Source organism: Hordeum vulgare, chromosome 1H (assembly GCF_904849725.1).
Source record: "Hordeum vulgare subsp. vulgare chromosome 1H, MorexV3_pseudomolecules_assembly, whole genome shotgun sequence".
Classification (NCBI taxonomy): domain Eukaryota; kingdom Viridiplantae; phylum Streptophyta; class Magnoliopsida; order Poales; family Poaceae; genus Hordeum; species Hordeum vulgare.
This window is the reverse complement of record NC_058518.1, coordinates 394,503,695-394,519,788: the sequence shown is the minus strand read 5'-3', so window position 1 is coordinate 394,519,788 and position 16,094 is coordinate 394,503,695. Positions and strand designations below refer to the sequence as shown.

The 16,094-nt window shown below is 46.2% G+C and overlaps 1 protein-coding gene across 1 annotated transcript; it reads left to right on the top strand.

Annotated features, from left to right (window-relative positions):
• The first annotated feature begins 11,763 nt into the window (after positions 1-11,763).
• LOC123399580 lies at positions 11,764-15,828 on the top strand. Its single transcript, XM_045093985.1, has 2 exons — positions 11,764-15,230; positions 15,346-15,828. Exon 1 carries the CDS (start codon positions 11,764-11,766, stop codon positions 15,217-15,219), a length of 3,456 nt encoding a protein of 1,151 aa, XP_044949920.1. The 3' UTR covers positions 15,220-15,230; positions 15,346-15,828.
• Positions 15,829-16,094: the final 266 nt, after the last annotated feature.

Genomic DNA, 16,094 nt, shown 5'->3' with positions numbered 1-16,094 from the left:
TAATAAAAACTTTCGCAACAAGTATGTGAGTTCTTCATCACTAATGTGAGTCCATGGTATAGATGCACTTTCACCTTCCACCTTTGCTAGCCTCTTTAGTGCCGCGCAATTCTCGCCGGTGCACAAACCCACCATATGCCATCATCAAAACAGCCACCTTACCTACCTACTATGGCATTTACATAGCCATTCCGAGATATATTGCGATGCAACTCCCACCGTTCTATATCATGACTTGTGCCGTCACTCTCATATTGCCATTGCATGATCGTAAGATAGCTAGCGAGTTGTTTTCAACGTCATACACCAAGCTAGATCGTTGCACATCCCGGTACACTGTCGGAGGCATTCCCTATAGAGTCATCATCATTCTAAGCTTTGAGCTGTGAGTAAATAAAAGTGTGATGATCATCATTATTAGAGCATTGTCCCATGTGAGGAAAAAAAAGAAGAGGCCAAAGAGCCCAAATAAAAAAACAGGCCAAGAGCCCAAACAAAAAAAGGAGAGAAAAAGAGAGAAGGGACAATGCTACTATCTTTTTCCACACTTGTGCTTCATAATAGCACCATGTTCTTCACGATTGAGAGCTTCTTGCTTTGTCACTACCATATGCTAGTGGGAATCTGCATTATATAACTTGGCTTGTATATTCCAGTGATGGGCTTCCTCAAAATTGCCGTAGGTCTTCGTGAGCAAGCAAGTTGGATGCACACCCACTAGTTCTCCTTTTGAGCTTTCACATGCTTATAGCTCTAGTGCATCTCTTCTATGGCAATCCCTACTCATTCACATTGATATCTGTTAATGGGATCTCCATAGCCCTTTGATACGCCGAGTCAATGTGACCATCTTCTCCTTTTTGTCTCACAATCACCACCACACTCTATTCCACTTATAGTGCTATATCCATGGCTCACGCTCATGTATTGTGTGATAGTTATAAAAAGTTTGAGAAAGTAAGAGTGCGAAAACAATTACTTGGCCAATACCGGGGTTGTGCATGATTTACATTAGTTGTGTGAGGATTATGGAGCATAGCCAGACTATATGATTTTGTAGGGATAACTTTCCTTGGCCTTGTTATTTTGAAAGTTCATGATTACCTTGCTAGTTTGCTTGAAGTATTATTGTTTTCATGTCAATAGCAAACTATTGTTTTGAATCTTACGGATCTGAACATTCATGTCACGTGAAAGAAGTTGCAAAGGACAACTATGCTAGGTAGCATTCCACATAAAAAAATCATTCTTTATCACTTCCCTACTCGAGGACGAGCAGGAGTTAAGCTTGGGGATGCTGGATACGTCTCCAACGTATCAATAATTTTTTATGGTTTCATGCTATTATCTTGTCAAACTTTGGATGTTTTGCATGCCTTTCATATATTTTTTGGGACTAACTTATTAACTCAGTGCCAAGTGCCAATTCCTGTGTTTTCCATGTTTTTCACCCCTTTCAGAGGAGATTTTGAAACGAATTCCAAACGGAATAAAATCCCCGAAAAGATTTTTTCCGTAACGGAAGAAGATCAGGAGACTTGAGAGCCAAGGCAGGGGGGCCCAGGGGCCCCACAAGCCCCCACCCCGCGGCCAGGGGGGGTCCGCGGCCCTCAGGCTTGTGGGCCCCCTGGACCTCCTTTGCCCTAGGTTTTGCGCCTATATATCCCCAAAAATTCCACAAAAAATCAGGAGATCATCGAAAGTACTTTTCCGCCGCCGCAAGCTTCTGTCTCCGCAAGATCCCATCTGGGGCATGTTCTGGTGCCCTGCCGGAGGGGGGATTCGGATACGGAGGGCTTCTTCATCAACACCATGACCTCTCCAATGATGCGTGAGTAGTTCACCATTGACCTACGGGTCCATAGCTAGTAACTAGATGGCTTCTTCTCTCTCTTGGATCTTCAATACAAAGTTCTCCATGATCTTCATGGAGATCTATCCGATGTAATCTTCTTTTGCGGTGTGTTTGTCGAGATCCTATGAATTGTGGATTTATGATCAGATTATCTATGAATCTTATTTGAGTTCCTTCTGACCTCTCTTATGCATGATTTCATATCCTTGTAATTCTCTTCGAGTTGTGGGTTTTGTTTGTCCAACTTGATCTATGATTCTTGCAATGGGATAAGTGCTTGGTTTTGGGTTCATACCGTGCGGTGACCTCACCCAGTTACAGAAGGGGTAGCAAGGCATGCATCGTGTTGTTGCCATCAAGGGTAAAAAGATGGGGTTTTCATCATTGGTTTGAGATTATCCCTCTACATCATGTCATCTTGCTTAAAGTGTTACTCTGTTTGTCATGAACTCAATACACTAGATGCATGCTGGATAGCGGTCGATGTGTGGAGTAATAGTAGTAGATGCAGAAAGTATCGGTCTACTTGTCTCGGACGTGATGCCTATATGTATGATCATTGCCTTAGATATCGTCATGACTTCGGGCGGTTCTATCAATTGCTCGACAGTAATTTGTTTACCCACCGTGATATTTGCTATTTTGAGAGAAGCCTCTAGTGAACACTATGCCCCCCCCGGGTCTACTCAACACCATATTTCCAGCCTTACAATTTTTACTTCGTTGCACTTTTCGCCTTCAGATCTCACTTCCAAACAATCTTGAAGGGATTGACAACCCCTTTAAAGCGTTGGGTGCAAGCTCTTTTGTGTTTGCGCAGGTACTCTGAACTTGACGAGATTCTCCTACTCGATTGATACCTTGGTTCTCAAACTGAGGGAAATACTTACTGCTCCTGTGCTGCATCACCCTTTCCTCTTCAAGGGAAAAACCAACGCAAGCTCAAGATACGACAAAAGGATCTCTGGCACCACTGCCGGGGAAGGACTTTTGTTGCCGTAGCAGAAGGATTTCTGGCGCCGTTGCGGGGGAGGATCAAGTCAAGAACTCATCCAAGTAGGAGTCGCAAACTCATCTCTTGCATTTACTTTGTTTGCCAGTTGCCTCTCGTTTTCCTCTCCCCCACTTCACAATTTGCCTTTTTTTTTGCCTTTTTCTTTTGCCTTTTTGTTCGCCCTTTTTCTCGCTTGCTTTCTGTTCGCTTGTGTGCTATGTGCCTTCAATATGCTTGCATCTTCGCTTGCTGAAAATCTAGTGATATGTATCCTCATCCACTTGCTAATCTCTTTAAGAGATCCAATTATGTTGATCCAATTGCTAGTGAGTTGAGTGCACTTGACTATCTTTATGGAGTTTTGATTGATATGCGTGAATCTGAAAATTGTGAGGAAGAAATTTATGAAGTGATTCACGAGGGCTCCTTGGATGAAAAGCATGATTGCAATGGTTTCACTATAAATTCTATTAGTGACAATCATGCTAAAAATATGCAAAACCCTAAGCTTGGGGATGCTAGTTTTGCTATGACAACTACTTATTGCAATAATCATGATTGGGGTGATGATCTTTCTTATGATCTTGAAAAATTGTTTAAACCTCATGATGAATATGATATTTGCAATAATATTGAAAGTGGGTTTGGAGAATTCATGACTTTAGTTGATGATAATCCCACTATTTTTAAAGAGAGTCAACTTTGCATGCATGTGGATCATGAAAAGAATATCCTTTGTGATAGCTATATTGTTTAATTTGATTATGATCCCACATGTAATTGCTATGAGAGAGGAAAATATTGTGGTAGAAACTTTCATGTTACCAAATTACCTCTCGTTATGTGGAGATTGCTATTGTCTCTTTCTTCTTCCTTGCATATGGCAACTATTGGTTGTCTTGACAATCTGTTTTCCTATAAAATGCCTATGCATAGTAAGTATGTTAGACTTAGATGTGATTTTCACATGCTTTATGATGCTCTCGTTGTGCTTCAATTCTTGTCTTTTGTGTGAGCATCATTGATTTATCAATGCCAAGCTAAGGGCGTTAAACAATAGCACTTGTTGGGTGGCAACCCAATGAATTTATCTTTTTCTTTCTGTTTTGTTGCGTCCACACCATCAAAATTCTGGTGTGATTGTGTTTTTGTGTTTCTTTTTGTGTTTGAGCCAAGCAAAACCTTTATGACTAGTCTTGGTGATGGTTGTTTGATCCTGCTGGAAAAAGACATAAAATTTTCGCTCACGAGATGATTTTTCTTTTATTCAGAAAGAGCTTTTGAGTTGATTCTTTTTGCTGCTGGTTGATATGCCTTTTGCCTAGGCATTCATAGTTTTTCAGAATTTTTGAGGTACCAAAAGTATACGAAGTATACAGATTGCTACAAACTAGTCTGTTTTTGACAGATTCTGTTTTTGTTGAGTTGATTGCTTGTTTCGATGAAACTATGGTTAGTATCGGGGGGTACTAGCTATGGAAAAGTGAGAATACAGTATCCCAACACCAATATAGATGGAATTAAAGGTTGCTACAGTACCAAAAGAGGTGGTAGTTTGTTTTCTTGTGCTAATGTTATCACGAGTTTCTGTTTAAGTTTTGTGTTGTGAAGTTTTCAAGTTTTGGGTGATGTTCTCATGGACGATGAGATAAGGAGTGGAAAGAGATCAAGCTTGCGGATGCCCAAGGCATCCCAAGCCAAATTCAAGGACACCAAAAAGCCTAAGCTTGGGGATGCCCCGGGAAGGCATCCCCTCTTTCGTCTTCAATCCATCGGTAACATTACTTGGAACTATATTTTTATTCACCACAAGATATGTGTTTTGCTTGGAGCGTCTTGTATCGTAGGAGTCTTTTTTTTGTGTCACAATCATCCTTGCTGCACACCTTTTTGAGAGATAGAGACATGCACTCATCATGATTTTGCTAGAATGCTCATAGTGCTTCACTTATATCTTTTGAGCTAGATACTTTTGCTCTATGTGCTTCACTTATATCTTTTAGAGCACGGCGGTGCGTGACTTGGTAGTTGGCTTATGCTATGAAAGTAGTCCCAAAGGTGATAGGTACCCAAAGAGGATACAAAAACCTCCATCTTCATGTGCATTGAGTAGAAAGAGAAGTCTTGATTCCTCTCAATTAGTTTTGGGACGTGGATTTGGTAATATTAAGAGCTATGTTAGTAGGTTGTTGTGAATCTAGAAATACTTGTGTTGAAGTTAGTGATTCCCGTAGCATGCACGTATGGTGAACCGCTATGTTAGGAAGTCGGAGCATAATTGATCTATTGATTGTCATCCTTTGTGTTGAGGTCGGGATCGTGCGATGGTTAACACCTACCAACCCTTCACCTTGGAGTATGCGTTTAGCACTTTGTTTCGATTACTAATAGAAACTTTCGCAACAAGTATGTGAGTTCTTCATGACTAATGTGAGTCCATGGTATAGATGCACTTTCACCTTCCACCGTTGCTAGCCTCTTTAGTGCCGCGCAATTCTCGCCGGTGAACAAACCCACCATATGCCTTCCTCAAAACAGCCACCATACCTACCTACTATGGCATTTTCATAGCCATTCCGAGATATATTTCCATGTAACTCCCACCGTTCCATCTCATGACTTGTGTCGTCACTCTCATATTGCCATTGCATGATCGTAAGATAGCTAGCGAGATGTTTTCAACGTCATACGCCAAGCTAGATCGTTGCACATCCCGGTACACTGCTGGAGGCATTTCCTATAGTCATAATCGTTCTAAGCTTTGAGCTGTGAGTAAATAAAAGTGTGATGATCATCATTATTAGAGCATTGTCCCATGTGAGGAAAAAAAGAGAGGCCAAATAGCCCAAATAAAAAAAGAGGCCAAGAGCCCAAACAAAAAAAAGGAGAGAAAAAGAGAGAAGGGACAATGCTACTATCTTTTTCCACACTTGTGCTTCATAATAGCACCATGTTCTTCATGATTGAGAGCTTTTTGCTCTGTCACTACCATACTCTAGTGGGAATCTTCATTATATAACTTGGCTTGTATATTCCAATGATGGGCTTCCTCAAAATTCCCCTAGGTCTTTGTGAGCAAGCAAGTTAGATGCACACCCACTAGTTCTCCTTTCGAGCTTTCACATACTTATAGCTCTAGTGCATCTCTTGTATGGCAATCCCTACTCATTCACATTGATATCTATTAATGGGCATCTCCATAGCCCTTTGATACGCCGAGTCAATGTGACCATCTTCTCCTTTTTGTCTCACAACCACCACCACACTCTATTCCACATATAGTGCTATATCCATGGCTCACGCTCATGTATTGCGTGATAGTTATAAATTTTTTGAGAAAGTAAGAGTGCGAAAACAATTACTTGGCCAATACCGGAGTTGTGCATGATTTACATTGTTGTGTGAGGATGATGGAGCATAGCCAGACTATATGAGTTTGTAGGGATAACTTTCCTTGGCCTTGTTATTTTGAAAGTTCATGATTACCTTGCTAGTTTGCTTGAAGTATTATTGTTTTCATGTCAATAGCAAACTATTGTTTCGAATCTTACGGATCTGAACATTCATGTCACGTGAAAGAAGTTGCAAAGGACAACTATGCTAGGTAGCATTCCACATAAAAAAATCATTCTTTATCACTTCCCTACTCGAGGACGAGCAGGAGTTAAGCTTGGGGATGCTTGATACGTCTCCAACGTATCTATAATTTTTTATGGTTTCATGCTATTATCTTGTCAAACTTTGGATGTTTTGCATGCCTTTTATATATTTTTTGGGACTAACTTATTAACTCAGTGCCAAGTGCGAGTTCCGGTTTTTTCCATGTTTTTGACCCCTTTCAGAAGAGATTTTGAAACGGAGTCCAAACGGAAGAAAATCCCCGAAAAGATTTTTTCTGGAACGGAAGAAGATCGGGAAGCTTGAGAGCCAAGGCAGGGGAGCCTCAGGGGCCCCACAAGGCCCCACCCCGCGGCCAGGGGGGTAGGCCGCGACCCACAGGCTTGTGGGCCCCCCTGAGCGCCCCCTGATCTAGGGTTTGCACCTATAAATTCCCTAAAATTCCCAAAAAAATCAGGAGATCATCGAAAGTACTTTTCCGCCGCCGCAAGCTTTTGTCTCCGCAAGATCCCATCTCGGGCACGTTCTGGTACCCTGCCAGAGGGGGATTCGGATACGGAGGGCTTCTTCAGCGGCACCATGACCTCTCCGATGATGCGTGAGTAGTTCACCATAGACCTACGGGTCCATAGCTAGTAACTAGATGGCTTCTTCTCTCTCTTGGATCTTCAATACAAAGTTCTCCATGATCTTCATGGAGATCTATCCGATGTAATCTTCTTTTGCGGTGTGTTTGTCGAGATCCGATGAATTGTGGATTTATGATCAGATTATCTATGAATCTTATTTGAGTTTCTTCTGATCTCTCTTATGCATGATTTCATATCCTTGTAATTCTCTTCGAGTTGTGGCTTTTATTTGGCCAACTAGATCTATGATTCTTGCAATGGGAGAAGTGCTTGGTTTTGGGTTCATACCGTGCGGTGACCTCACCCAGTGACAGAAGGGTAGCGAGTCACGCATCGTGTTGTTGCCATCAAGGGTAAAAAGATGGGGTTTTCATCATTGGTTTGAGATTATCCCTCTATATCATGTCATCTTGCTTAAGGCGTTACTCTGTTTGTCATGAACTCAATACACTAGATGCATGCTGGATAGCGGTCGATGTGTGGAGTAATAGTAGTAGATGCAGAAAGTATCGATCTAGTTGTCTCGGACGTGATGCCTATATGTATGATCATTGCCTTAGATATCATCATGACTTTGCGCGGTTCTATCAATTGCTCGATAGTAATTTGTTTACCCACCGTGATATTTGCTATTTTGAGAGAAGCCTCTAGTGAATACTATGGCCCCCGGGTCTACTCCACACCATATTTTCAGCCTTACACTTTTTACTTCGTTGCACTTTTCGCCTTCAGATCTCACTTTGCAAACAATCTTGAAGGGATTGACAACCCCTTTAAAGCGTTGGGTGCAAGCTCTTTTGTGTTTGCGCAGGCACTCTGGACTTGACGAGATTCTCCTACTGGATTGATACCTTGGTTCTCAAACTGAGGGAAATACTTACTGCTCCTATGCTGCATCACCCTTTCCTCTTCAAGGGAAAAACCAACGCAAGCTCAAGAGACGACAGAAGGATCTCTGGCACCACTGCCGGGGAAGGACTTTTTGTTGCCGTAGCAATGATCAACACCATAATGCTATGGGTGTTCGATACATCACAATGTAACTAGATTATTGACTCTAGTGCAAGTAGGAGACTGTTGGAAATATGCCCTAGAGGCAATAATAAAATGGTTATTACCATATTTCCTTGTTCATGATAATCGTCTATTGTTCATGCTATAATTGTATTAACAGGAAACAGTAATACATGTGTGAATAAATAGATCACAATGTGTCCCTAGCAAGCCTCTAGTTGGCTAGCTCGTTGATCAATAGATGATCATGGTTTCCTGATCATGGGCATTAGATGTCATTGATAACGGGATCACATCATTGGGAGAATGATGTGATGGACAAGACCCAATCCTAAGCATAGCACTAGATCGTATTGTTCGTATGCTAAAGTTTTTCTAATGTCAAGTGTCTTTTCCTTCGATCGTGTGATTGTGCAACTCCCGGACACCGTAGGAGTGCTTTGGGTGTATCAAACATCACAACGTAACTGGGTGACTATAAAGGTGCACTACGGGTACCTCTGAAAGTGTCTGTTGGGTTGGTACGAATCGAGATCGGGATTTGTCACTCCGTGTGACGGAGAGGTATCTCTGGGCCCACTCGGTAGAACATCATCATGAGCTCAATGTGACTAAGGAGTTAGTCACAGGATGACGTGCTATGAAACGAGTAAAGAGACTTACCGGTAACGAGACTGAACAAGGTATAGGTATAGCGACGATCGAATCTCGGGCAAGTTCTATACCGACACACAAAGGGAATTGTATACGGGATTGATTGAATCCTTGACATTGTGGTTCATCCGATAAGATCATCGTGGAACGTGTGGGAGCCACCATGGGTATCCAGATCCCGCTGATGGTTATTGGCCGGAGAGCGTCTCGGTCATGTGTGCATGCTTCCCGAACCCGTAGGGTCTACACACTTAAGGTTCGATGACGCTAGGGTTATAGGGAAATGTTATACGAGGTTACCGAAAGTTGTTCGGAGTCCCGGATGAGATTCCGGATGTCACCAGCAGCTCCGGAATGGTCTGGAGGTAAAGATTGATATATAGGATGGATGGTTTTGGACACCGGAAATGTTTCCGGCGTCACCGGTAGCGTACCGGGACCACCGGAAATGGGCCCGGGGGTCCATCGGGAGGGGCCACCAGCCCCAAGAGGTAGCATGGGCCAAAAGGTGGTCGGCAACCAGCCCAAAGTGGGCTGGTGCGCCACCCACAAGGGGGCCCAAGGCGCAAGAGGTGGAGAGGGGGGGAACCCTAGGCGTTGGTGGGCCTAAGGCCCACCTAAGGGGTGCGCCACCCCCTCCCCCTGCCCTAGCCACCGCACCTCCCATCTGGGGAGCTGCCGCACCACCTAGGGGGAAACTCTAGGGGTGGCACCCCCTCCCCTCCTCCTATATATATGGAGGGGTTTGGGGCTATTTTGCAGCTATTTTGCACACCGTTCCATCTCCCCTTCGGTGCAGCCCTGCTCCCCTCCTTCCTCCTCCTCACACGGTGCTTGGCGAAGCCCTGTCGGAAGACCTCGTTTCTCCATCGACACCACGCCGTCGTGCTGCCGGAGATCTTCCCCAACCTCTCCCTCCTCCTTGCTGGATCAAGGTGCGGGAGACGTCACCGGGCTGCACGTGTGTTGAACGCGGAGGTGCCGTGGTTCGGCACTAGCTCGGGATCACACCGCGATCTGAATCGCCGCGAGTACGGCTCCATCAACCGCGTTCTAGTAACGCTTCCGCTTAGCGATCTTCAAAGGTATGAAGATGCACTCACCCCTCTCTCGTTGCTCGTCTCTCCATAGGAAGATCTAAATATGGTGTAGGAAAACTGTATAATTTGTGCTACGTTACCCAACACGAGGATGAGAGTATAATTTTATTATGACAACGTTGGTAGTCGTGTGAAGCATGCGAGGGACGCGAATGAGATCACTGCATTTCTTGACACCTACCGGAAGATTGACAACAATGCTTCACACTACGAGCTCTGTGATGATCTCGTTGAGAATTAGTGGCAACTCTTTGGGAGATAGACTGTCATTTTAATCTGAAGAATTTATTGTTGTATTTGTGTGAGATTTGAACAATTTGTTATTGTAATAACTATTTAAAGTTGAACATTTGTTGTAATGAAGATGATTGTTGTATTATGAATTGCCTTTGGGATCATTTGTTTAATTTCTAATGTGATTCTATTCGATCTGTATTTTCGAAAGTCAATGAATTTGCAAACTTCTATAAACCCGTTTCGCAAAATTTTTACGGGATAAGTTTAGAGGATCTATTTTGCGCCGGAGGCCTCACGGTATCGGAATTTTTATAGTTCTCTCGTAAATGAATTTAATGGGACGCTTTTATCGGATCTGTTACAGATGGTCCAAGGCTCGAAGCTCTATGGTTCCAATGAAGGTTGGCTATGGTGGATTGCTGCCGGTCGCCGCCGGCACAAGGAAAACCTATGTAGAACCACTTGCAAGCATTGTCCACTCTTAATTAGTTTAGTTGGTTGGTGCAGTTCTAGATAATCCCGTTGACTGCACACGTTATTCGTGATGCACGCACCCCGCGCGGCCGCGGTCCGGCGCGGCGGAAAGGCCGCAGCTGCGTGGAAGGCAAATTGCAGTGTCCTACACTACACTAATAATGCTACAGTACGTACCAAAAACAAATCAAGATCTGACGAAAACTTTGGGCCCCTCTACAGCACACTATAATGAAAGACCAATAGCCCCCGGCTGAGAAAAGCTAATCCAGATCGCCGTCAGTAAAGTGGCGATCCACGTCAGCCCCTCCATCCACCCTCATCCCCGGGATCAACTGAGACAAGAACTCAGGAGCCACCACGCCCGTATACTATGTACCGCCATGCATCAAGTTTACGGTCAGATCGCGTTAAGGAAAAAGCAAGTATACGGTGCCTACCAAAGAAAACGTTTTAGTTATACTTATAAGACGTGGGTACACCCTACAACAACAAACCTAGAGGTTTCAAGCGTACTAAGCATACATCAATGCTACTGGTTGGCGCCATAAAAAATGGAACGGAAGGAATGAATTAAATCCGTCCATTGTCTATGCCTTTTAACACCAGCTAACTCATAAATGGATGATCGTATTCCTTAACGCTCATCATAAATGGATCCTCTAGAACCAACCATGCATCCTCCTCCTACAGCATCACAGAAAACACAAACGGGCCACGTAGCCAGCCGTCATAGAAGATCCAGCGTCCAAGAGAAGGTAAAAAAGGTCGCTCTCCGCATCAGCCTTCTCTATCAAGGGTGTCCCTTTGAGCCGCCCACCCACTCGCCGCGGCTCCCCTTCTTCCTCCCATCGCATTCCTCCCCGCACACAATCCTTCCTTTTTTTATTCTTCCCTTCCACTCTTCCTTTACTTTGGTTTGTGCTCTCGAGTCTAATCCCGTTTCTTCCCTCGTTCGTCCAACTCCCAACTCCCATAGTTCACATCACCTTTGCTTCGGCTTTCTTGCCGCCCGCCCTTGAACTCGACAAGAAGAAAGAAGCCAAGCACTCCACGGAACCTCCCACCACAAGCCGAGAGATTCCAGACGGAGGGAAGCTTTGGGTCCAAGAACCCGAGGGAGAGAAGCCAAGAAATCGGAAGAAGGAATAGTGGTGGTACTAGTGCCGTGGTAGCAGGCTAGCAGCCATGGTGAGGAGCAAAGAGGTGCCCAAGAGGCCCAAGGACCCGCTCATGACACCTCCGTCCAAGCCCAGGGGGTTCAGGGACGACGACGGCGGAAGCCTGCCGAGGAACCGCGGCGGCGCGGCCATGTCCCCGGCGCCGGCCTCCGTGCCCAACTACATGCGGGCCACCAGCAGCTCCGGCGCCAAGGCCGGGCGGCGCGGCGCGGGGGCCGTGCCCTCCTCGGCGTCGCCCACGAGCCGGCGGGGGCCTGTGCGGGTGGTGACCAGGGGGAGGGTGCTTTTCCCGACGCCGGAGGTGCCCGGCATGGTCCGCCCCACGTGCTCCTCCACCATGAAGGAGGCCAAGTTCCCCGGCGCGCTCGACCTGGCGCCCGGGGCGACCGACGCCCAGGGCCCCGCGGCGATGCGCGTGTGCCCGTACAACTACTGCTCCCTCAACGGCCACGCGCACTCGCCGGCCGTGCCGCTCCGGAGCTTCCTCGCATCGCGCCGCCGGCTCATCAAGACGCAGCAGAGCATGAAGCACAAGGGCGTCTCGGCGTTCCGCAAGGGATCCGGCCACCAGAGGCCGGAAGACAAGAAAAGCAGCCCCGTCGTCTCCGCCGCCGTTGCCAAGGCCGCGCCTCTGGTCGACGAGGAGGCGCTGGGCGACTTCTTCGTGGAGGTGTACGCCGGCCCGAGGGTGAGCTCCGACATGAGCTGCAGCGACATGTCCCTGGACGAGATGGACGCCGCGGTGAGGAGGATGGAGTTCGTCGTCTTCGACCGATGCGGCGTGGGCGAGGAAGACGAGAAGGGCGGCGATCCTGCCGCTCGCGGCGACGGCCACGGCGACGGGAGGCCGGAGGAGGAGGACAGGCTAGGTTTCTGCAGGGACAGTTCGTCGGAGTGCAGCGATGAAGGTGTCCCCGGTCTCATCTCCGGCAACATCGTGGAGGAGCTGCCCTGGATGAGGTACCAGGGGTACGAGTGCGATAGCCTGTACGACGATGTTTCAGAAGAACGAGAAAATGTTCAGGAAGCAGAAGTTTCAGAAGGCAGATCCCGCGGATCGGGCGATAATCACGAAGAAGATGCCAATGAAGAGCAGAAACCGAAAGATGGGGAGATCACCGCCGATCGGCCCCGTGAAACGGGGATCGCCGCGGATGAAGAGGGTATCGTTTGCGGGGTGGAGGTCAGCGAAGACTGGCAGGGAAGAGATGAAGGCGACGACATCGCCAACACCATGGATCAACAGGAGGCGGCTTCCACAGTGCAAGAGACGCAATATCCTGAAGAAGACGAGGAGCGAGTCTCGGATATTGCCCACAAAATGGAGATCGCCGCGGCGCAATCATATATTGTTTGTGCAGCGGAGGTCCGCAATGAGCAGGAAGAAGAAGAAGAAGAAGATCAAGACAACATTCAGAGGCAGGTGATCCAAGGGTATGTTTCTATTGAACCAGGCACATCAGAAGAGAAGCTCTCCATCTATGGATCAGAGATTCCTGAGACTGAAATAGCAGAAAGAGAAGAGAAGCTCTCCATCTATGGATCAGAGATTCCTGAGACTGAAGTAGCAGAAAGAGTGGAAAATGTCCTCGAGGAGAGCCGGGAAGAGGAGGGTTCAGCAGATCAGGAGGCAAAGGATGATCAGAGCAACGTGGAATCTACGGGCAACTTGGAGGTTGCAGAGAAGCAGGACATGCCGGATGACGGGTCTGAAATGGAGATTTCTGAGACTGTCCACAGTGCTGCATGCGAAGAGGATTTTGTTCAGGAAGAATTAGCCTCCAAAGCTGATTCAGAAGGTGAAATTTCTGACCCCAGTGCTGTTGCTTCTCCGGACGTTGAAATGTCCACACCACCAACAGAGGGTGGCTTTGAACAAGATGAGGACACTGTGGAAGATGCTTTTGAAGAGTATCCCTGCAGCGCCGTGAACGACTTGGTTGATCAATTTATCCCTACAGAAGACACAGTGGATGTCACAGAAGATGCTCAGAAGGAAATTGAGATTACCTCATGCAATTTGGAAGCTGCTTCTGATGAAGCTGGTACTATCCAAGAAAGCAGCCAGGAAGTCGATTTGGTATGTGTTGATGCTGCTGCTGAAATCGAACCGCAGCCAGAGATTACAAATTGCAAGTCGGAAGATTCTTCTGAACAAGAGTCTTGTATTGCCCAAGAAAGCAGCCAAGATGCTAAGCCTGTATGTGTTGATGCTGCTGCTGAAATGGAACCAGAGATAGAGGTTGCAAATTGCAAAGTGGAACATTCTTTTGAAGAGTCTGGTACTGCCCAAGAAAGCAGCCAAGACGTCAAACCTGCATGTGTTGATGCTGCTGCTCAAATAGAATCAGAGACTACAAACTGCAACTTGGAAGATGCTTCTGAAGAAGGTGGTATCACTGGACAAACTGTTCAGGATAATAACTTGGTGTATGTCGGCGAGGTTGCTCAAGTGCAATCAGAGGTTGACACAAGCGAGTTGGTAGACACTTCTGAAGAATCTGGTATTGCCCATGAAATTGGTGAAGATGATAACTGTGCATATGTCAGTGATGATGCTCAAAGTGATTCTGGGATCGCCACATGCGAATTGGGAAAAGAATCTGCTGCTGTTCAGGAAGCTGATCACGATGACAACTGTACAGACGTCAATGGTGGTTCTACTAATGAATCTGCGCTTACCCCTTGTGAACTGGCAGAGGCTTCTGAAGCATATGATATTACCCAAGAAGCTATTCAAGACGAAAACACTTCAGATGTCAAGGATGATGCCCAAAAGGAATCAGATATTATAGCGTGCGAATCAGAACATGCTCGTGAAGAATCTGATATTACCCAAGAAGGGAGCCAAGAAGATGATAAGACTCCTGGTGCCGTCACTGATGCTCTAATGGAACCGGCGATTATCATGTCCGTGTTGCCAGGTGCTTGTGAAGAAATTTGTACTACTGATGAAGCTAATCTCTCGACAGCTATCCAGATACCTGAGCACAACTCTGACTTCTCCGAGCCTCAGAACCTACCAGCAGAAGACGCTGTTGCAAAACAATTTTCCATTGACGACATGTGTGACGTATTCAGCGGGATGCACCTCAAAGGTGAAGTGTATGTTGATCCTACCGAGTCTGAGATATGTCCGAGAAACAGAATGATCATTGCCGGGAGGAGGAGAACACCTGAAGAAGATGAATACATGCGAGGCTTTAACCCAAGGGCACCAAATTTTCTTCCTCTGGAATCGGATCCAGACGCAGAGAAGGTTGATCTGAAGCATCAGACGGCGGAAGACCGCAAGAATGCCGAGGAGTGGATGATCGACTACGCGCTTCGGAGGGCGGTGAACAATCTAGGCCCTGCTCGAAAGAAGAAGGTGGAGCTTCTGGTTCAGGCCTTTGAGACTGTCCTACCGCAGGACGAGAAGAAGAATATTTCACCTACAAGGCCTGCCCAAGCTTGCAACTGATAATTCTAGAGGTGAGAACACCTTGGAAATGTTCCATGGCACAGTTTGCCGTGGTAATTGTAAAAACTTAACTGTGTAGAACCCTTTGCACTAACCAGTTACTTGCTCCTTTTATGTGTGTTGCAGTTAGTGGTTGAACTAATCGTGATATTGACGACTCGCGAGCTACTAACTCGGTGGTCGCTGCAATATTAGTGCCAGAGACCCGCTCCAAGTTGGATGAGAATAACTACTTACTTACTAGTCACCGGAGATCGATCGATCGCTTGCTAGAGATCTTTCTCTGGTTAAGGTAACATGGAGAGGGTAAACTACTCACTGACGAAGAGTTTCCTGTCTAGTCTAGTTGCTGAGCTGCAAAGGAGTGGCTCAACAGCCGAGTTATGTATATATATGTATGTCTCATAGTCCTGATGCTTGGTATTTATGTATACTGATATTTGTGTGAGTTGCGGAAAATGTCAAGGGTGCTGAGCTGCTGCATGGCCTTGCCTGAAATTAGCCAATAAATCTCTTCTCAGAGTGCATGTATCCTGTGGGAAGTGATAGTTATCGTATATGTATACTGCTTGTGTCATGTTCAAATGTTGAGAATTCTCATTCGTCCAACAGATGCTCTCTGTGTATTCCCATTTCATTTCAAGCCCTGTATATATGTCATGGCTGAACTAATGCATCAGCTGGCCAAATAAAGCTTTAAGGCCAACTCCACCGAGATACCCAATGGGGCGCCCCGACATTTCGTCGAACACCTAGTGGGGGCCGCTGCATCGTGTCCTAGTCGCCTGCCCTCGCTTGACGCCGAGACAGAGCATTCCCGTCATTGCTAGCATGCATTTGACCCTAGTGTGATTTTTTGGGGGATTTGACCTTTT